This window comes from Hylobates moloch, unplaced genomic scaffold, assembly GCF_009828535.3.
Source record: "Hylobates moloch isolate HMO894 unplaced genomic scaffold, HMol_V3 SCAFFOLD_12, whole genome shotgun sequence".
Lineage (NCBI taxonomy): Eukaryota > Metazoa > Chordata > Mammalia > Primates > Hylobatidae > Hylobates > Hylobates moloch.
Window position 1 is genome coordinate 52,041,661 of NW_026652287.1, and position 21,566 is coordinate 52,063,226.

The 21,566-nt window shown below is 57.0% G+C and overlaps 2 protein-coding genes across 4 annotated transcripts; one reads left to right on the top strand and one right to left on the bottom strand.

Moving 5' to 3' along the window:
- The first annotated feature begins 7 nt into the window (after window positions 1-7).
- Window positions 8-8,910, top strand: DDX49 (DEAD-box helicase 49). The gene is made up of 13 exons (XM_032170190.2): window positions 8-154; window positions 876-999; window positions 1,954-2,039; window positions 2,134-2,255; window positions 2,617-2,804; window positions 2,895-3,035; window positions 4,521-4,596; window positions 4,912-4,988; window positions 5,171-5,268; window positions 6,589-6,663; window positions 8,049-8,137; window positions 8,248-8,319; window positions 8,411-8,910. The coding sequence occupies exons 1-13, from the start codon at window positions 40-42 to the stop codon at window positions 8,597-8,599; spliced, it is 1,452 nt and encodes a 483-aa protein (XP_032026081.1). The 5' UTR covers window positions 8-39; the 3' UTR covers window positions 8,600-8,910.
- A 575-nt stretch (window positions 8,911-9,485) lies between these two features.
- On the bottom strand, window positions 9,486-21,566 carry HOMER3 (homer scaffold protein 3). Of its 3 annotated transcripts, none has more exons than XM_032170191.2 (10): window positions 21,534-21,566; window positions 19,449-19,529; window positions 19,209-19,365; window positions 18,834-18,965; window positions 14,915-15,022; window positions 13,555-13,676; window positions 12,604-12,760; window positions 12,137-12,253; window positions 11,953-12,039; window positions 9,486-9,918 (listed from the first exon to the last, which is right to left on the bottom strand). In XM_032170191.2, the coding sequence occupies exons 2-10, from the start codon at window positions 19,460-19,462 to the stop codon at window positions 9,727-9,729; spliced, it is 1,086 nt and encodes a 361-aa protein (XP_032026082.1). In that variant the 5' UTR covers window positions 19,463-19,529; window positions 21,534-21,566; the 3' UTR covers window positions 9,486-9,726. The 3 variants fall into 3 exon arrangements, with proteins under 3 accessions (XP_032026082.1, XP_032026083.1, XP_058281616.1); XM_032170192.2 differs by lacking the exon at window positions 21,534-21,566 and adding an exon at window positions 20,803-21,510; XM_058425633.1 differs by lacking the exon at window positions 21,534-21,566 and having other exon boundaries at window positions 19,449-20,172.

Sequence of the window (21,566 nt, forward strand, 5' to 3'; positions counted from 1 at the left end):
GCGCGGATCACACGGGCCCCTACACGGCTGGCCACAAGGATGGCAGGTTTTGCGGAGCTCGGGCTGTCATCGTGGCTCGTGGAACAATGTCGGCAGCTGGGTTTGAAGCAGCCCACGCCCGTGCAGCTCGGCTGCATCCCCGCCATCCTGGAGGGTGAGTATGGCCCGGGGCCTTCCCCAAGAGGCGTCTCCGCTCCTCTCGACTCCTTTCCCTTCTCGCAGCCTTTGCTCATTCCGGTCCCACGAGGCGAGGGGCAACCTTGGGCGTTACAGGAGATCTGGGGTTCCGGAGGACGACTGGACAGTGTTGGCATTTAGGTTGCATGACTGACTCGCTTTGTGTCCGTACGCAAGAGATGTAATCTCTGAAATTTTCATAGTCTCAGCACAGGGAGGGTTTGATGAATGACTAATTGATAGTATCGCAAAATCCTGCAGACCTGGTACTGATATCTTTATTTTACAAATAGAAGTTGAGGCTGTCAAAATTGCTGGTAGATCCAGGACTCCTTGGTCCTGTGATTGCTCCTCTAGGAGCAGGTCTTCTCTCTGCTCCTCTAGCCCAACCCAGTTTGGCCATTAAAGAGAGGCCCACAGGAAGCCTAAGATGTGACAAGTCAAGGATTAAATAAACAAATGAAGGGGTCAACAGGGAGCACAAGATGCATATGAGGGAAGGGAATTCTGGGTTCCCCAAGTTCACGTGCTCCTGGACGGAGTCAGAATGAGGTGGTGGGAAGCTGTGGGCATCTCGGGTCAAATGGATATAAGTTCCAGTCCAGCCTGCCACTCACTGGCTGTGTGTCCTGGGCAGGTCTCTGAAACCCAGCTGTCCACACATGGAGGGTGTTGATGCTGCTTTGTCCCCAACCCAGGTCGAGACTGCTTGGGCTGTGCCAAGACAGGCAGTGGGAAGACAGCAGCGTTTGTCCTTCCCATCTTGCAGAAGCTGTCTGAGGATCCCTATGGCATCTTCTGCCTTGTCCTGACACCCACCAGGTGAGCCCCCAGCAGGCCTTCTGGGTATGGGTTAAGCAGCTGTGCTCTCTTGGGCAAGCCCCTTTCCCTCTCTGAGCTCCCTTTTCCCACGTGTGAGATGAGGATGAAAATCTTGCTACCCACTTCTTAGGGGTCCTGCAGAATTAAACAAGATGGCCTGGGTGCAGTGGCTCGCACCTGTAATCCCAGCACTTTGGGAGCTCCAGGTGAGCAGATCACTTGACGCCAGGAGTTCGAGACCAGCCTGACCAACGTGGAGAAACAACGTCTCTACTAAAAATACAAAAAATTAGCTGGGCATGGTAACTCATGCTTGTAATCCTAGCTACTCGGGAGGCCGAGGCAGGAGAATCGCTTGAACCCAGGAGGCGGAGGTTGCGGTGAGCCAAGATCGCGCCATTGCACTCCAGCCTGGGCAACAAGAGCAAAACTCCGTCTCAAAAAAAAAAAGAAAGAAAGAAAGAGGCAGGCAGCAGAAAGGGTACTGGGGCCTGGGCATATTGGAGCCAGTTTGAGAAAGGCCTTGAATGCAGATGGAGGGTTAGAATTGATTCTGGGGGTGTGTGAGCAGGAAAGGTGGGCCAGGGAGAGGCCAGGACAGAGTTCGTTGCGGGCAGAAAGGAGGCTGATGCTTGAGACCCTCTGGCTGGGGCAACTGGCTGGTGGTGAGGCCATTGCTGAGAGGCGAACTGGAGGAAGGCACAGGTTTGGGATAGGAAGAGATGCTGAGGCCAGCTTGGGTTGGGCTGGTGAAGGAGGGATGTTCCAGGCTGAGCCTGGCGAGGGGGCAGGGGCCACAACGGCCTCCAAGGCTTCGGCATCAGAGCCTTTGTGAACAGGACCGGGCAAGTCAGGAGCTTGGGGGCTCAGGGAGGAACCCTGGGGATGGAGAGGGGAATGGGGGGCAGGTCCAGAACCACTACCTAACCCAGCCTGGCCCCTTCACACCCACAGGGAGCTGGCCTACCAGATCGCAGAGCAGTTCCGGGTCCTGGGGAAGCCTCTAGGGCTGAAAGACTGCATCATCGTCGGTGGCATGGGTACGGGAGCTGGGAGGCGGGGGAGGCCCCAGCATGGGACCCTAGCAGCTTTGGACCACCCTCCCAGCCCTGCCTCTCACGCTCTGTCCCCCAGACATGGTGGCCCAGGCTCTGGAGCTCTCTCGGAAACCGCACGTGGTCATCGCCACGCCGGGGCGCCTGGCAGATCACCTGCGCAGTTCCAACACTTTCAGTATAAAGAAGATCCGCTTCCTGGTGAGTTCGCCCCGCCCCTGCAGACCTCAGGAGCTGCGCTCGGAGCCTCCAGGCCCAGCATCAGAGCCTGGGGCACCATCTCATCCATTTAGGAGATGTATGTCCCTTAGACTGTCCAGTAAAATGCTAGGAACAGTGACAAGGACCGTTCAAGGACCAACAAGAGGGGGCCCAGTCCTAGCAATGTTATTTGAGGGTAGGGCCTTGCTGAGACTTGGGTGAGGGGCAGGCCTCCCTTGGAAGGAGGGTACTCCAGGGCCTAGGGTCCACGTCCACGCCTCTCAAAGAGGCCTGTTTTAGGGGTGGCCAAGACCCGGGGCCATGTACAGCACTCTCACCCCTGCCCCCACTGGCATGGCAGGTGATGGATGAGGCAGACCGGCTGCTGGAACAGGGCTGCACTGACTTCACCGTGGACCTGGAGGCCATCCTGGCGGCCGTGCCGGCCCGCAGACAGACGCTGCTGTTCAGCGCCACGCTGACCGACACACTCCGGGAGCTGCAGGGCCTAGCCACCAACCAGCCCTTCTTCTGGGAGGCACAGGCCCCGTGAGTCCACAGCCCAGACAGCATGGGGAGGGCAGCCCCATCCTACAGACAGGGACACTGAGGCGTGGCGGTCTACCTGTCCATCCCCAGGGTGAGCACCGTGGAGCAGCTGGACCAGCGCTACTTGCTGGTGCCTGAGAAGGTCAAGGATGCCTACCTGGTCCACCTGATCCAGCACTTCCAGGATGAGCACGAGGACTGGTCCATTATCATCTTCACCAACACATGCAAGTGAGCGGGGCCCGCCTCTCCCCTCCCACCACCCTTCAAAGGAGGAGGTGGCCCGACGTCTTTGGTCTGGGACACACAGCCAGTCTCAGCACTCCCCAGCCTGTGCTCAGCCTGGAGGTCGTGGGGGCTTCCCTCAAGGAGCCAAGGTCCCTCAATCTGAAGGTGCAGCTGGCCTTTGGGGTTCCTCAGCCTAGCCCTTGATGGAAGGGCCAGGAAACCCCTGCAAGCAGCTGTTTGAGCAGCCCATTCGCTGTGTTCTGGGGGTGTCACTGAGCTTTCCTGGGACTCTAGTCCCATCTCAGAGGAAGTTGTGACAACTAACAGGCCTGGTGTGCGTCTGCGCAGACAGAGACCCCTAGGGAGGGCAGTTCACATCTTCACTGAGCTGTTTGGGAAGGTCATTGAGAAGCTGGAGGCTCTTCCAGCATGAGCCAGGATAGAAGGGCAGAAATCAAGGCGCTTTAAACACGTTACCTCCCAGAAGAGAAAAGTTGGGACTGGGCGCAGTGGCTCACACCTGTAATCCCAGCACTTTGGGAGGCCGAGGTAGGCGGATCACCTGAGGTCAGGAGTTCGAGATCAGCCTGCCCAACGTGGTGAAACCTCATCTCGACTAAAAATACGAAAATTAGCCAGGCATGGTGGCGAGCACCTGTAGTCCCAGCTACTGGGGAAGGTGAGGTGGGAGAATCACTTGAACCCGGTAGGTGGAGGTTACAGTGAGCCGAGATCGTGCCACTGCACTCCATCCTGGGGGACAGAGCGAGACTGTCTCAGGGAAAAAGAGAGAAAAGTTTGGCTGTAGGGTGGCTGTCAGGCACGGCAGGATCCAGCAGCTTATGTGATGGTCCCCATCCTTTCTCCCTGTGCCCCTCTTTCTCCTCTGTTTTCCTCTGCTGGCTCCTTCTTGGCCTTCTTGGTAACAGTGACCGCCCCTAGCAAGTCAGTTTCCAGCCTTCCAGCTCTGCAGTCCCAGGGCCAACTCTTGTCAGTTCCAGCTCTGGGGAAGGATCAGCAGAGAGGACACCAGGCAGGCAAGACCTCTGCCAACCCTCATCCTGCCTCTTCTTTTTTTTTTTTTTGAGAGTCTCATGCTGTCCCCCAGGCTGGAGTACGGTGGCACAATCTTGGCTCACTGCAATCTCTGCCTCCTGGGTTCAAACAATTCTCCTGCCTCAGCCTCCTGAGTAGCTGGGGCTACAGTCATACACCATCATGCCCGGCTAATTTTTGTATTTTTAGTACAGACAGGGTTTTGCCATGTTGGGCAGGCTGGTCTTGAACTCCTGGCCTCAAGTGATCCACCCGCCTCAGTCTCCCAAATTGCTGGGATTACAGGAGTGAGCCACCGTGCCTGGCCTGCTGCCTCTCCTTTCTAAGCTGCCTGAGGCCACTGTGCTAGGTGTCTCAGGGGCGGGTGGGGGCAGGAACACCTTCCCAGAACCTGAGAGCTGGAGGGGTTGACAGGCACATCCTTCCCTCCAGGACCTGCCAGATTCTGTGCATGATGCTGCGCAAATTCAGCTTCCCCACTGTGGCTCTGCACTCCATGATGAAGCAGGTGAGGCGACCCCGGGGCCCGCCAGCCTCACCCTGGGACACCTCCCAGCCTCAGACATTGGCCCCGATCCTTCCTTCTGCCGGGCGCCTTCTTCCTGCTGCCTGGTCTCTTCTGGTCCCAAAATATCGCAGCTCGAGAGGCCCTCCCTGACCATATCTCTTTTAGCCGTCATTCTTTTGTCCCAGTCTGACTTCTCATGGTTACCTTCCTCAGTGGATGGCTGGGGACTGTCCCAGCCTCTCCGCCCTGTCCCCAGGCCTCACACAGAAAACCCTGCCTTCATGCATTCCCAATTTTCTTCCCAACCCTGTGCAGAAAGAACGCTTTGCCGCCCTAGCCAAGTTCAAGTCCAGCATCTACCGGATCCTGATCGCAACAGACGTGGCCTCCCGGTGAGCAGCCCCCAGTCCCCTGCCAAGGGCACTCCCTCTTTCACTACAAGGCCCCACAGATGAGAAGGCTGGCCTCAGGCGTGTCAGGCAGCCCCAGCCTCCCTGCTGAGTGACCCTGGGTGAGTCCTAGCCTCGGTTTCCCCACATGGACAGGGGAGCTGACCAGTCACCTCTGCCTCCAGGGGCCTGGACATCCCTACGGTACAGGTGGTCATCAACCACAACACCCCCGGGCTCCCTAAGATCTACATCCACCGAGTCGGCCGGACGGCCCGTGCAGGTGAGCGGTAGAGGGGGAGGCCGAGCCTTGGGCCTCTGTCCCTCCAGCCTGCCCAGCAAATTCAGGTGGTAGGACGTGGGTAGGGTGCAGCCCACAGATGAGAGCTACTCGGGGCCATGTTTGCAAGTTGGGGAGTTGTCCTTTCTAAAGCAAAGGTGAATCCCAGCTACTCGGAAGGCTGAGGCAGGAAGATCACTTGAACCCGGGAGGTTGCAGCAAGCCGAGATTGCACCATTGCACCCCAGCCTGGGCAAAAAGAGCAAAAGTCTGTCTCAAAAAAATACAATAAAATAGGCCCGGTGCGGTGGCTCACGCCTGTAATCTCAGCACTTTGGGAGGCCGAGGTGGGTGGATCACGAGGTCAGGAGTTCGAGACCAGCCTGGCCAACATACTGAAACACTGTCTTACTAAAAATACAAAAAAATTAGCCAGGCATGGTGGAGGGTGCCTGTAATCCCAGCTACTCGGGAGGCTGAGGCAGGAGAATTGCTTGAACCCGGGAAGCAGAGGTTGCAATGAGCAGAGATCGCACAATTGCACTTCAGCCTGGGCGACAATGTAAGACTCTGTCTCAAAAAATAATAACTAAAATAAGTAGATAAAATAAAAATATAAAATAAAGCAAACGCAAGTGAGGTGCTGCCTTCACCCAAGCCAGGTGATGAACTGAGCAGTGTGGGGCTGCCCCCTGGGAGGGTGCACACACAGCCCCAGCCCTGACTACTTGCTGCTGCCTCGTCGGGGAGGGGCACGGTGCCCATGAGATGCTCTCAATTCTGGAGCCAGGAAAGATGTGGTTGCTGGGATCAGACAGGGCCTGGACCTTCTATCCTGACCCTGTGGTGCTGGGCAGGTTACTTCCACTCCCCACACCTCACATGGCGGATAATGAGAATGGTGATGTCCACGTGGTGCTGCCATGAGGGTCATGGACCTTGTTCGCCATCAGTGCAGTTTTGGCCCTAGTCACTGTCACAGAAACAGCAAGCAGAAATCTTGGGCTGAGGCCCATCAGGGCTAATGGCTGGCATTACTTAGACTGGGTTCCCTGGCAGCCAAGCCAAAAAGGGAAGTCGGGCAGTAACTAACTGCTGTGTAAGGCTAGACTGGCAGACCTGCCTCTCCCCAGCGACCCATCCTCCACACAGTGGTCCTGCTTGGTGTCAAGCCCAGACACTCTGGGCTGGTCCTTCCCAAGCCTAAGCCCTTGTTCAGCATCTCCAGGAGGACCCCTGAGCTGTGTAGCTGTCAGGATCTACCCTTATTTGCCTCATGTCCTGACCCCCAGCACATAGCAGATAACTGGCACATCCCCACAGGGCGGCAGGGTCAGGCCATCACGCTGGTGACACAGTACGACATCCACCTGGTGCACGCCATTGAGGAGCAGATCAGTGAGTGGGGTGGTGGGGGGGGGGGGGGGAGGGGGGGGGGGGGGGGGGGCAGAGGTGGGCACCTCGGGGTGAGACCCATTTTCCCCTGTGAGACACCAGCCGGCCTGCTCCTGTGAGCAGATTTAGGCTGGGGCTTCCTTCCCTAGGTGCCCCCAAAAGAAGTTCTTTTGCCCATTTATTGAAACAAACTCCCCATAGTTGCCACCAGCAGCTGAAAGCCACATCAGTCAGGAGGGGACTTGGGTTTCTCAGACTGAGGTGTATGGAAGGTCCCTGAGATGTCAGAGGCCCCATTGACAGGGCCTGGGCCCGCTAAAAACCCCTAGGAGTGGTTTCATATGCAGCCAAGACAGAGACACTTCCTAAGGTATCTCTGATCACTACATAGACTGTCCTGAAATTTAGAAACATCTGGACTTGGCCAGGCACAGTGGCTTACACCTGTAATCCTAGCACTTTGAGAGGCCGAGGTGGGCAGATCACTTGAGCCCAGGAGGTCAAGACCAACCTGGGCAACATGGTGAAACCCCGTCTCTACTAAAAATACAAAAATTAGCCAGGTGTGGTGGCACACGCCTGTAATCACAGCTAGTTGGGAGGGTGAGGCATGAGAATTGCTTAAACCCAGGAGGCAAAGGTTGCAGTGAGCCAAGATCGCGCCATTGCGCTCCAGCCTGGGTGACAGTGAGACTGTCTCAAAAAAAAAAAAAAGAAACAAATATCTGGACTTTAAGGCCGGGCACGGTGGCTCACACCTGTAATCCCAGCACTTTGGGAGGCTGAGGTGGGTGGATCACTTGAGCCCAGGAGTTTGAGATCAGCCTGTGCAACGTGGAGAAACCCTGCCTCTCCAAAAAATACAGAAACTAGCAGCACACGCCCGTAGTTCCAACTACTCAAGAGGCTGAGGTTGGAAGATTGCTTGAGCGGAGGCTACAGAGACCTGATTGAGCCACTGCACTCCAGTGTGGGCAACAGAGTAAGACCCTGTCTTCAAAAAAAAAGAAATATCTGGACTTTAAAGGACACTGTTTGCAAGAAATTAATATTCATGGTTAAACTCATAATGCTGCTAACAACGAAAAAAAAAAATGGGGGTGGGGAGGCTGAGGCACGAGAATTACTTGAACCCGGGAGGTGGATGTTGCAGTGAGCCAAGACAGTGCCACTGCACTCCAGCTTGGGTAACCGTGAGACTCTGAAAGATAGCGGTCCATACCTTCCTTACCTCAGAAATCCCTGATCTTGCCCACCTGGCCCTTACCTGATATGACCCCAGATGGCCTTGCATAGCCCAAAGCATGGGGAACTCACTACTTGGCTGAACTCCCTTTCCATGTCACGTCTCCTCCCCACCTCCACCCCCGGCTTTGCCGTCCCCACAGAGAAGAAGCTAGAAGAGTTCTCTGTGGAAGAGGCCAAGGTGCTACAGATCCTCACACAGGTCAACGTGGTGCGAAGGGAGTGTGAGATCGTGAGTGTCAGAGGCGGGCGAGGACTAGAGTGCTCTCCAGGGCCGGGGGTGCTCCCTTCCAGGTGGGGCCCCCGTGACCAGCATCTCCTTACCCCACTTCCCTCCACCAGAAACTGGAAGCGGCCCACTTTGATGAAAAGAAGGAGATCAACAAACGGAAGCAGCTGATCCTGGAGGGGAAGGTGAGGGCCGAGCCCGCAGGTAGGGGGTGGGTGGCCAGGTTCCCTGGGTGGGGCCGCCAGCTCAGCTGTCCCCTGGTCCTCCCTGTGCCAGGACCCTGACCTGGAGGCCAAGCGCAAGGCCGAGCTGGCCAAGATCAAGCAGAAGAACCGGCGCTTCAAGGAGAAGGTGGAGGAGACGCTGAAGCGACAGAAGGCTGGCAAGGCTGGCCACAAGGGGCGTCCACCCAGGACCCCACCTGGGTCCCACTCAGGCCCAGTCCCCTCCCAGGGCCCGGCCTGAGCCCCACATGGCCATCTGCCGAGTCCTGGACTCTTCCATGGAGCTGAGGGTTGGAGGAACCTTCCTTGGGGGCAGCGGCCCTTCCCGGGGGGCCTACCCAGTGCCCCACAGCGGAACCCATGGGCGCTCATGTTGTGCGGGCCCCACTCCTCTGCCCCGAAACCACTGGCTGGCCCCTTCCCTGAGCCTTGGCCAAGATTCAGGCTGCAGGGGAAGAAAGAACATGACCGGGAGGTTGTGACCCCAACCCAAGGTCACCCCCCAGGGGTGCCGCATACAGGAGGTGCCCAATAAATGGGTCTTTTGACTTCCTCAGTCTAACTTTTGAAGAGCAGGCGGATAGGAGAGGTGGGGTGCAGCCGCTGGTGTTTCTCAGGTGTCTGCCCAGAACACCACGTCCGTTTCCACCAGGCAGGCCCAAAGTTTTGCAGACAAACCACCTGCTCGAACGGCCATGGGATTTTGGGTCCTGAAGCTCCTCTGGGCTTCCAGTTTCCTCACGCGGAGAATGGGCATAGCAACCGCCCTGCTCTCCAGAGGCGGCTGTGAGGCTTCGGTGAGGTCAGTCCTGTGCCGAATGGGCGCAGCTGTGAGCTTCCCTGGCCACCCACCTGGCCACATCTGGGGGTTGTGGCTAGAGTGAAGGGGCCATGAAAGTCCAAACTTGGCCAGATGACGTGGGCTAAGTCCAAGGGGACAGGCAGAGAGATACCAGAGCCAGGTTCCTGGCTGTGTGGCCTGGGCACCCCCCTCGGACTCCAAGCCTCACCCCTCATCTGCAAGTGGCTTATAACTGCCACCTGGATGCAGGGGCACCCAAAAAGAGGCAGGGAAAGGGGCCGGCGACATGTTAGGTGCCCAGATACCCACATACCACACACACACAGCCACGCTTAGAAATGTAATCTGGGGATCTAGAAATTCTACACAATGAGAAGCTCAAAAACAGCCCCCAAGCTGCCAATAGCCAGAGCTGGCTGGGGCCCATCCCAGCCCAGCTCGGCCCAGCCCACCCAGGGCTAAGTTGGGACCCCCAGTCCCTTTCCAGGACGAATGGACCCAACTATGCCGCCTGCAGCCTGGCCCACATCCCAGGCCGGAATCATTCATAGAAAACCAGCCCCAGCTCAGGGCGCAGCCTCAGCCAGGCGGGCCAGGCCCTCACGCAGCTCACTCAGCTCAAACAGCCTGACGTCCAGCAGCTGCGCCGCCCGGCCCACCTCGGCCCGCGCCCGCTCCCGCTCCGCCCGTGCCTCCTCCAGGCTGCGTTCCGTCGCCCGCAGCTGGTGCTCCAGCTCTGCATTGCGGGTCTCCAGGTCCTGCCAGGAAAGGGTAGGTAGGGTTGGGGGCCCCAACAAATCCACAGTCCTGCCCGAGGCGTCCAGAGTCTGACCACCTTCATGTCCTCTTCTGCCCAGAGCCACCCTAGGACGCCCATCACACCAGGAATAAAATGCACACCCCACAGGGACCTAGCTTCTGCCCTCATTTCTTTTTTTTTGAGATGGAGTTTCGCTCTTGTTGCCCAGACTGGAGGGCGATGGCACGATCTCGGCTCACTGCAACCTCCGCCTCCCAGGTTCAAGCAATTTTCCTGCCTCGGCCTCCCGAGTAGCTGGGATTACAGGCATGCACCACCATGCCCAGCTAATTTTTTCTATTTTTAGTAGAGACGGGGTTTCTCCATGTTGGTCAGGCTGGTCTCGAACTCCCCGACCTCAGGTGATCCACCCGCCTCAGCCTCCCAAAGTGCTGGGATTACAAGCATGAGCCACCGCGCCCAGCTCCCTCATTTCTAAAAAATAGGATTTTTCTCTGTTGCCCAAGCTGGAGTGCAGTGGCACCATCCTAGCTCACTGCAGCCTCCAACTCCTGGGCTCAAGCAACCCTCCCACCCCAGCCTCCCAAGTAGCTAGGAATACGGGTGTAAGGGAAGCAGGTCCTTTAACATCTCAACTTATTGGGCTCACAAGAAGTGCCCCTGAGCTGGGCGCAGTGGCTCACACCTGTAATCCCAGAACTTTGGGAGGCAGAGGTAGGTGGATCCCCTGAGGTCAGGAGTTCGAGACCAGCTTGGCCAACATGGTAAAACCCCCACTCTACTAAAAATATAAAAATTAGCTGGGCATGGTGGTGCACACCTGTAGTCCCAGCTACTCTGGAGGCTGAGGCAGGAGAATCACTTGAGCCCAGAAGGCGGAGCTTGCAGTGAGCTGAGATCGGGCCACTGCACTCCAGCCTGGGTGACAGAGTGAGACTCCATCTCAAAAAAAAAAAATTGCTGGGTGTGATGGCTTATGCCTGTAATCCCAGCACTTTGGGAGGCCGAGGCAGGCAGATCACGAGGTCAGGAGATCGAGACCATCCTGGCTAACATGGTGAAACCCCGTCTCTACTAAAAAATACAAAAAATCACCCGGGCATGGTGGCGGGCACCTGTAGTCCCAGCTACTCCAGAGGCTGAGGCAGGAGAATGGAGTGAACCCGGGAGGCGGAGCTTGCAGTGAGCCGAGATTGCACCACTGCACTCCAGCCAGCCTGGGTGACAGAGCGAGACTCCATCTCAAAAAAAAAAAAGTGCCCCCTGAACATTTCTCAGATAAAGCCTTTAGCAAAAGCCAAGCCAAGGCCGGGCACGGTGACTCACGCCTGTAATCCCAGCACTTTGGGAGGCCGAGGGCAGATTGCTCGAGGTCAGGAGTTCAAGACCAGCCTGGCCAAATGATGAAACCCTATCTCTACCAAAAACAAAAAATGCTTGGGTGCGGTGGCGCATGCCTGTAATCCCAGCACTTTGGGAGGCCGAGGCGGGCAAATCATGAGATCAGGAGTTCGAGACCAGCCTGGCCAACATGGCGAAACCCTGTCTCTACTAAAAATACAAAAAATTAGCTGGGTGTAGTGGCGGGCGCCTATAATCCCAGCTACTCAGGAGGCTGAGGCAGGAGAATTGCTTGAACTCGGGAGGTGGAGGTTGCAGTGAGCTGAGATCGTGCCATTGCACTCCTGCCTGGGCGACAGAGCGAGACTCCATCTTGAAGAATTAAAAAAAAAAAAAAAAGCCAAGCCAAGCCAGACCTGGTTCCAATGCAGGCTCTGTGATCTCAGGCTGAGAACAGGAGGAATTGACGGGGTCTGGCACGGGAATGCATCAGGGACTCAAGCACTGCTTGTTGAACCCATAGATGGATATGAAACTGTACCAATAGCCACTGTTCACATGGCACCTGCTGGGCATCAGGCCTTCCACGGGACTGGGCCTCCCAATACTTTATCGTCTTAGGTAGATATCGTCCTGATTGTTGAGGTGACTGTCACCCACCGTCACCCCGCCTCCTGGTGCCCACACACACCTGCACCTTCTGCTGAGTCTCCTCGCGCTCGGCAGCCTCCGGGGCCTCACGGGGCCCCCCAGTCTGACTCTTCAGGGTCTGAATCTCCTAGAGGAGAAGAGTTCCCAGGGTCTGTTGTGGGGGTCCTGGCTTTCCCACAGGAGGTGAGGGAAGGCGAGGCCTGGGAACCACACTTGGCACTCACCTGGTCCTTGGTTTGCACCAGAGCTTCCAGCTGTTCCAGCGACTGGCCCTGGCCCGGCCCCTCCTTCTCGCTGGCGGGGGTCACCTCTGAAGCTGCCTGAGCCTCCAGCTCAGCCACCTGTGGGACAGGAATAGCAGCCCCTGACGCCCCCGCCTGCACTCTCCCTTGCTCGCCCAACCTCCAGGGAATCTGCCTCCTGTCTGGCCACGCCCAGGACCGAGCACCCAATTCCCTTGGTTAGTGCCACCACCCCCCTCTGCACAGCTTGGACTTTAGGGTCTGATCACCCTCTGAGGTTGGCATTGTCTCAAACTCATTTTACAGAGCAAGAAACTGAGGCTGGGTCAGTGACCTGCTGAGGTCACACAGCCAGTCCATGAACCCAGGGCAGATGGGAACTGCGGAGGCGCGGGCTCCACAGTTGCCCGGGCCAGGTGGGGGTCTCTCGGAGGGAGGAGTGCCCTCACCCGCTGCCGCAGCCGCTCGGCCTCTGCACGCTGAGCCTCCAGCTGCTGCCTCCACTGGGCTGCGGCGGCGTTGGCCTCTCGCAGGGCGCCAGCCAGCTTGTTGTTGCTGTCCTGCAGCGCGAAAAACTCGGCCTCCCACTGTACCTCGCCCACGGAGCTGCAGGGACACGAGGGTCGGCAGTGGGTGACACGGGGCTGGGGGGCGGAGTCGGGGCGATGCTGGGCTAGGGGGCGGGGCCGGGGGTGGGTTAGCTCTGGGCTTAGGTCAGGGCGAAGGCTGGCGAGGGTGCGGAGTCGGGCGCGAAGTTGGACTAGGGGGCGGGGCCAGGGTGGAGTGGCACTGGGCTGGGGGCGGAGTCAGCGGCAATGCTCGGCTAGGGGGCGGGGCCAGGGCGGGTGGCGCTGGGCTGAGGCGGAGTCACGGGCGATGATGGGTTATAGGGTGCGGGGCCAGAGGAAGGGTGGCTCTGGGCTAGGGCACGGAGTCAGGGCCACGCAGGGCTGGGGACGTGGCGACACTGAACGCTGAGCTTGGGGATGGGGCAGTCCTGCAGAAGCGGGGTCTTGTCGGGGACCGAGTCAAAGACGGGGGCACGTGGAGTACGCCCAGTGACACTGTGGGAATGTTGAGGGAGGGAAGGGAGGTTGGGGAGAGTCAGCCGATGGGGGCGTGGTCAGGGTGGTTATCCTAAGCCCAGAGAGGCATCGACGGGGCGAGGTTAGCAGCGAGAAGAGACAGGGGTGGGGTCAAAACGGAGGGGCGTGACCAACGCAGGGTAGGGGCGGGGTCGGCTCTGGATGGGGCAGCATTCAGATCCTCGTCCCCTTCCCCAGTCTTGGGTCCACAGTTAGATCCCGCCATCCGTGGCACTCCCTTGGCTTCCGGGAACCGCCTCCTCGTCCCCCACCCCTACCCCCGCCCCTGCCACGCCCCCAAGTCCCGCCCCTCACCCCTCAGACAGCATTTTCTTTAGCCGCTCGCGCTCTGTGGGGCCGGGAGCATCAGCGCTCTGGCTGCGGAACAGTTTTTCTTCGCCGGGGCCATTGGCACTGACGAGAGGGCTCGGGGGCACCTATGCACGGGGAAAAGAGTAGGTCACGACCCCACATCAGCTGGGATCAAGGCTGATGTGACTGGGGTCGTCACATCGGGGGTCCAATTGACCTATGCACCCTAAGCAGGTCCTTCACAGCACAGGATCCAAGGGTGTCCCTCCCCCACCTCACCCACCCTCCATGGCTCCCTATGGCCCCTAGGCTGGGAGTTCCATGCCCATGCCCTCAATCTTGCCTTCCTGGGCTTTCACCACCCCCAGGAGCAAGTCTGATGCAGGTTAGTCTAAACCAAGATACTTGGAACCTGTAAGGTAGGGGAGGGGGACAATCGGACAGCTCCCTGCTGTTCCCTTCTCTGCGGCCGAACTTCAACATCCCGTTTAGGATTTCAGCAGGAAGCCCTGCCCCGGCCGAATTCGTTTCATGAGCAACCCCACTGCTCATGAACCCACTGGCGGGTGCCCTGCGAGAGGCCAACGCCGCCGCAGCCCAGCGGAGGCAGCATCTGGAGGCTCATGCTTTTTTTCATCTCTGCGACTCCTGTCCACAGCCCTGGGCCTGGTACACAGCAGGTGCTCAATACATAATGCTGAATAAATTAATGTGGGAAAATACACAGGGACAGTTTGTTGTTCTGCCGCACACTTAGCCATTTCTTTCTTTCTTTTTTTCTTTGAGACAGAGTCACACTCTGTCACCCAGGCTGGAGTGCAGTGGCACGATCTCGGCTCACTGCAACCTCCACCTCCTGGGTTCAAGCGATTCTCCTGACTCAGCCTCCCAAGTAGCTGGGACTACAGGCGCATGCTACCACGCCTGGCTAATTTTTGTATTTTTTAGTAGAGGCGGGGTATCACCATGTTGGCCAGGCTGGTCTCGAACTCCTGGCCTCAAGTGATCCTCCCACCTCAGCCTCCCAAATTGCTGGGATTACAGGCGTGAGCCACCGCGCCCAGCCACACTTAGCCATTTCAATTTCTAGTCTTCCATCCTGCCATCTGAGCTGGTTTTGCTACTGGGACCTCCTGGGTGCACCCCACCGGCCCCAGGCAAGGTCCAGATCCTCTATGACACGCTCCACACCGCTTCTCCATGGTCCCTGCCGTGGGTCTAACTTTAGGTCATCTGGAAGCATTGGGTCTTGAGGACCAGCAGAGTGCCCCGGTCTCCCAATATCAAGGTCCCCCAATATCAGTTGAGCGCCTGGCTGACTCACAGGTTCCCAGGCAGGCATAGGGGAGTAGGGAGCGCTGACCTGGTGGGAGGCGAGCCCCAGGGCTGGACTGGTGAGCTCCCCGCCATCCTGAGATTTCTCCCTGGCCAGCCTGGCTGCTTCCTTCACTTCCTGGAACTTCTCAGCAAACTAAGGGAGTGGGGAGGAAAAGACAGTAAAACCCCAGCCCATCCTACCAAACAGGTCCCCATCACCCAGTGACAGCCCCGTCACTTCTGAACTGTACCCATCCCCTTATCACACACCTTGGAAGAAGAAGAGAAAGTTTGAAAAATGATGTACCACGGTGGGTGGGCAGGTGGCATCAGATCACAGAGGTGGCATTTAAATACACTGGGCCACATTGAGAAAGGGAAAGGAATTCCCATTTCCTCCTTTTAGGAAAGGGTCTCACTTTGTCACCCAGGCTGCAGTGCAGTGGCATGATCTTGGCTTACTGCAGCCTTGACCTCCCTGGCTCAAGTGACCCTTCCACCTTACCCCTCCACCAAGGAGCTGGGACTACAGGTGTGTGCCATCATGCCTGGCTAATTTTCATACTTTTAGTAGAGATGGGGTTTCACCATGTTGGCCAGGCTGATCTTAAATTCCCGGCTTGAAGTGATCCGCCTGCCTCAGCCTCCCAAAGTGCTGGGATTACAGGCACAGTACCCAGCCTTTTTTTTTTTTTTTTGAGATGGAATCTCGCTCTGTCACCCAGGCTGGAGTGCAGTGGCACCAGCTCAGCTCACTGCAACCTCTGCCTCCCAGGTTCAAGCGATTCTTCTGCCTCAACCTCCCTAGTAGCTGGGACTACAGGCCCGCGCCACCACGCCCAGCTAATTTTTGTATTTAGTACAGATGGGGTTTCACCATATTGGCCATGCTGGTCTCGAACTCCTGACCTCGTGACCCACCACCTCGGCCTCCCAAAGTGTGAGAATGACAGGTATGAGCCAACACGGGTCCCTTTTAATCTTTATTAGGGCTATTTCAACAAAGAGAGCTTCAGGTGGGTGCTAATCTGTCTTTAACACCTGTTATTATTCCTTTATAACAAAGAGATTAGGTCTCAGGCTCTGAGAGACATCAGAAGTCAATGAGAAAGTAATCATCTCATTCTTGTTTTTGTTGTATTAAATGTTTACATGTTTACATTTACCACCTATTTATGACAAATCAATACCAGTTTTCCAGTTAGGATAGGATATATTCCCCCCCACCACCCTGGTTTTAAAATAAATTTCCTTAGTTTAAAAATAATTTTTTAGGCCAGGTGCGGAGGCTCACACCTGTAATCCCAGCACTTTGGGAGACTGAGGCAGGCGGATCATTTCAGATCAGGAGTTCGAAACCAGCCTGGCCAACATGGTGAAACCCCGTCTCTACCAAAAACACAAAAATTAGCCGGGCATGGTGGTGGGCGCCTGTAATCCTAGTACTTGGGAGGCTGAGGCAGGAGAATTGCTTGAGTCCAGGAGGTGGAGGTTGCAGTGAGCTGAGATTGTGCCATTGCACTCCAGCCTGGGTGACAGAGTAAAACTCCGTCTCAAAATAAATAAGGCCATGTGTGGTGGCTCACGCTTGTAATCCCAGCACTTTGGGAGGCCGAGGCAGGCGGATCATGAGGTCAGGAGTTCAAGACCAGCCTGACCAACATGGTGAAACCCCATCTCTACTAAAAATACAAAATCAGCCGGGCATGGTGGCGCATGCCTGTAATCCCAGCTACTTGGGAGGCTGAGGAAGGAGAACCACTTAAACTGGGGAGGCGGAAGTTGCGGTGAGCCGAGATCGTGCTATTGCACTCCAGCCTGGGGGACAAGAGTGAAACTCTGTCTCAAAAATAAATAAATAAATAAATGATTTTTTAGGCCGGGCATAGTGGCTCACACCTGTAATCCCAGCACTTTGGCAGCCCGAGGCAGGCGGATAACCTGAAGTCAGGAGTTTGAGATCAGCCTGGCCAACATAGTGAAACCCTGTCTCTGCTAAGAATACAAAAATTAAAAAAACAAAAATTAGCCAGGTGTGGTGTGTCTGTAATCCCAACTACTTGGGAAGCTGAGGCAGGAGAATTGCTTGAACCCGGAGGGAAGAGGTTGCAGTGAGCCGAGCTCAGGCCACTGCACTCCAGCCTGGCAACAGAGCCAGACTCTGTCTCCAAAAAAAAAAAGACCTAAATTAGAAAGGTAAATTGTCGGGGCCGGGCGCAGTGACTCACGCCTGTAATCCCAGCACTTTGGGAGACAGAGGCGGGTGGATCACAAGGTCAGGAGATCGAGACCATCCTGGCTAACATGGTGAAACCCCGTCTCTACTAAAAACACACAAAAAATTAGCCAGGCGTGGTGGCGGGCGCCTGTAGTCCCGGCTGCTCGGGAGGCTGAGGCAGGAGAATGGTGTGAACCTGGGAGGCAGAGCCTGCAGTGAGCCAAGATCGCGCCACTGCACTACAGCCTGGGCGACAGAGCGAGACTCCATCTCAAAAAAAAAAAAAGAAAAAGAAAAAAAAAGAAAGGTAAATTGTCTGGGTGTGGTGGCTCAAGCCTGTAATTCCAGCACTTTGGGAGGCCAAAGTGAGAGGCTTGCTTGAGGCCAGGAGTCAAGAACAGCCTGGACAACATAGTGAGATCCTGTCTCTACAAAAAAATAAAAATAATAAAGATATTAGCTAGGCATTGTGGCGTGTGCCTATAGTCTCAGCTAGTCAGGAGGCTGAGGTGGGAGGATCCCTTGTGCCCAGGAGTTCGAGGCTGCAGTGAGCCTGATTGCACTGCTTCACTCCAGCCTGGACAACAGAGCAAGATCTTGTTAAAAAAAAAAAAAAAAAAAAAAGAAGGGAGGGAAGGAGGGGAAAAAAAAAAGGTAAATTCTTTTTTTTTTTTTTTTTGAGACGGAGTCTTGCTCTGTCGCCCAGGCTGGGGTGCAGTGGCACCATCTCGGCTCACTGCAAGCTCCGCCTCCCAGGTTCACGCCATTCTCCTGCCTCAGCCTCTCCGAGTAGCTGGGACTACAGGCGCCCGCCACCTCGCCCGGCTAATTTTTTGTATTTTTAGTAGAGACGGGGTTTCACCGTGTTAGCCAGGATGGTCTCGATCTCCTGACCTCGTGATCCGCCCGCCTGGGCCTCCCAAAGTGCTGGGATTACAGGCGTGAGCCCGCGCCCGGCCAAAAAGGTAAATTCTAAAGCTTCTAGAAGAAAACAAAGAAAGCCTGGTGTACTAGCTCGTGCCTGTAATCCCAGCACTTTGGGAGGCTGAGGCAGGTGGATCATCTGAGGTCAGGAGTTCAAGACCAGCCTGGCCAACAAAATCCCATCTCTACTAAAAATATAAAAATTAGCTGGGCGAGGCCGGGTGCGGTGGCTCATGCTTGTAATCCCAGCACTTTGGGAGGCCAAGGTGGGCGGATCACGAGGTCAGGAGATCAAGACCACGGTGAAACCCCTTCTCTACTAAAAATACAAAAAATTAGCCGGGCGTGGTGGCGGGTGCCTGTAGTCCCAGCTACTCGGGAGAGGCTGAGGCAGGAGAATGGCGTGAAGCTGGTAGGCGGAGATTGCAGTGAGCCGAGATCGCGCCACTGCACTCCAGCCTGGGTGACAGAGCGAGACTCCGTCTAAAAAAACAAACAAACAAACAAACAAAAATTAGCTGGGTGAGGTGGCGGGCACCTGTAATCCCAGCTACTCCAGAGGCTGAGGCAGGAGAATCGCTTGAACCCGGGAGGTGGAGGTTGCAGTAAGCCAAGATCACTCCAGCCCATCTCAAAAAACAAACAAAAATGAACTAGGAATCAAACCAGGGAAGCTCAAAAGGGCTTCAGTCTCATCTCATCCTACAATCCCATCCTACAGATGGGAAGATAGAGGACCTGCCCAAGATCCCAGAGTGAGCCCAGGAGAAGACTTGAGCCCAGTCTCATCCGTTCCCTCCACTTTCCCCCTCACCCGGCCGACCTGTGTCAGATGCTGTTCAGAGGCAAAGCCCAGGCCGTAGACTGTGTTGGCGCGACTGTCCGCCCATTGCCCGAACTTCTGGGAAGTTTTGGTGAAGGTCATGTTGGGAGTGACAGTGCTGTTGATGATGGCCTAGGGTTGGGGAACAAAGTTCAAGGTCGATGGGACAGATACTAATAAACATGAAATCCCCCAGGTATCACCTTGTATTAGGGTCCTGAAGGTCTTTACTCTGAACCATTTCAGGAGATAGAGACTAGAGCCTGGGAAGGCTCAGGGTTTCCCATCCCTTGGGCACACAGCAAGCCAGCCACCAGACCCAGGGTTGTCACCAGGACTCCTGGTGCCTCTGCCCCACCCAGACCCCACCCGGACCTTGGCACCCCCGATGCTGATGATGCGGTAGACATTGCGGGTGGCATCGTAGAAATAGGAGACAGTGAGTGCGTGCTTGCCCGCCGGGATCCAGTTTCGCTTGGTGGCTGGGTCGATTTGGAACACGTGCGCCCGTGTGCTGAAGATTGGCTGCTCCCTGCGTGGGGAGAGGGTGTTCGGTGGGGGCCAGGCACCCCCCTTAGAAAGCTCAGGGCCAGGCTGGGGGAGGTGGGAGCTCACCTGGCTGTGGACATTGGTCAGGCTGGGATGGGCAGGCTCTAGGGGGCAGCCAGAGAGGTGGCAGGAGCACTGGTTTGGCCCCTAGGGAGAGAGGAGGGACTATGAGTGTCCCTCAGGCCAGGCTGAGGGAGGCCAAGCAGGTTCCATCTCAGGACCCATCACCAGGTGTGCCTGTCATGGAACTTTCAATCAAAAAGGCAGGAGAGGCCCAAAGTACACCTGGTGCTTTGGGAGGCTGAGTCAGGAGGATCCTTTGAGCCCAGGAGTTTGAGACCATCCTGAGCAACATGGCGAGACCCCATCTCTACCAAAAATTTAAACAATTAGCCGGGAGTGGTGGCATGTGCCTGTGGTCCCAGCTACTCGGGAGGCTGAGGTGGGAGGATCGCTTGAGCCCAGGAGGTCAAGGCTGCAGTGCAGTGAGCTATGGTCACGTCATTGCACTCCAGCCTGGACAAGAGAGCGAGACCCTGTCTCAAAAAAAGAAAGAAATTATAAAAAGAAACAAAAAGGCAAGATAATTATTATAGATAACTCAGAGCAAGCGGACCCCATCTTTCTTTGTCTAGGGGAAGCCCCCACAACACCCTGTACAGGAGATGGCCCTCTGAGAGGAGCCTGGTGGCTGCTGACATCCAGATGTAAATTTCTCACTGTCCTGGTTATTGTACCCCCCAGTGAAGTCCCCTCCAACCTGGGCTGAGCTGTGGAGGCCAAATCTCTGCTGAGTTCTTTCCACCACATTCACCCATGACTGGCCAGAGCAGGGCTCTCCATCAAAAAATGGGGCGTTGAGAGGTGTGTAGTACCAGGAGACCAGTTCCCCACTACACCCTGCAGAGGGACCCTACCCCCAGCAGCTCCCACCCTAGGGCAGAGGCACACCTTGAAGTCCAGAGTCCAAATCCCCAGGGAGCCCCCAGCCAAGTTAAAAAGACAAGATGTAGACAAACAGCCAATCCCAATGCCCACCATGGGGGGCAGGGCAGAATCCACATTGGGAGACCAGGGCTCCCCAACCTCCCCATTGGGCCATTCAGCAACCCCGAATGTGCAGGGGACCAAGGAGGAGTTTGGAGGAGGGGGAAGACAGGTGGGGGAGGGGAGGCCCCAGCCCAGCGGCCTCTGTGGTCAAAGTAGGGATGCCCCCCCATCCTGTTCTGGGCAGCTGCTGTCCTGGTCACAGGGTCTGAAACCGGAGCCCCTGAGTGGGGGTGGGGCGGCAGCTCTGGCCTGGACGGGGGCGGGTCCTGCGCCGGGTGGGAGTTTGGGAACACAGGGGTCCCCGGAACCCAGGCCCTTCCGGTCTGGCAGCTCCTGCTGCGACTTGCAGCGTTTGGGGAAAGTTACTCACCAACTAGTCATGCGCCTCGGATGCCGCCGGCCACGGGGCTCCCGGAGGGGGGTCCGACACCGCCCGGTGCCCGGGATCCCCAATCTGGCCGGTGGATGAGGCCCCATCCCATGCACCCCAGTGCGGGGGACGGAGGGGTTAATATTAATTCAGGATCCCATCCCCACCCGAGGCAGGAGGACACCCAGTGCACGCCCCAACTCCGGGACGCGCGCTCTGACCCTGGAACTTCCGAGATTCTCGCGACGCCCCGTTTCTGGGTCCAGAACTTCGGGGACACCTCTTCTGCCTCCTCCAACCCCAGGACGGTAACTCCGGGGACACCCTTCGTGCCTCCTCCTCTAACCGGGTCCGGGACCCCGGTCCCCCGCGTTGTCCTAGACTCCTAAACTTCGAGGACCCCCTGCCACCCCTCCAGTCCCTGGGTCCGGGACGTCCGGACCCCTCCCACGCCAGTACCCCAGCCCAGGTCCGCAGCTTTGGGGACCTCTTCGCAGCCTCTTCCAACGCCGGGTCCAGAACTTTGGGAACCTCCCGCGCAGTCCCCTCTCCGACCCTGAATCCAGAACTTCGGGACCCCCGCGCTCCCTCCAGCCCTGGAACTTGGGGACCCCTCGCGCCGCTCCCAGTCCCGGGGTCCGGAACTTCTGGGGAACCCCCACGCCTTCCCCTTGGCCCTGGGACTTCGAGGCCCCCGCGCTCCCGGCGCAGGCTCGGGCGGCCGGGCTCACCCTGCCAGGTCGGCGCCCCGCGACTGTCCAGGC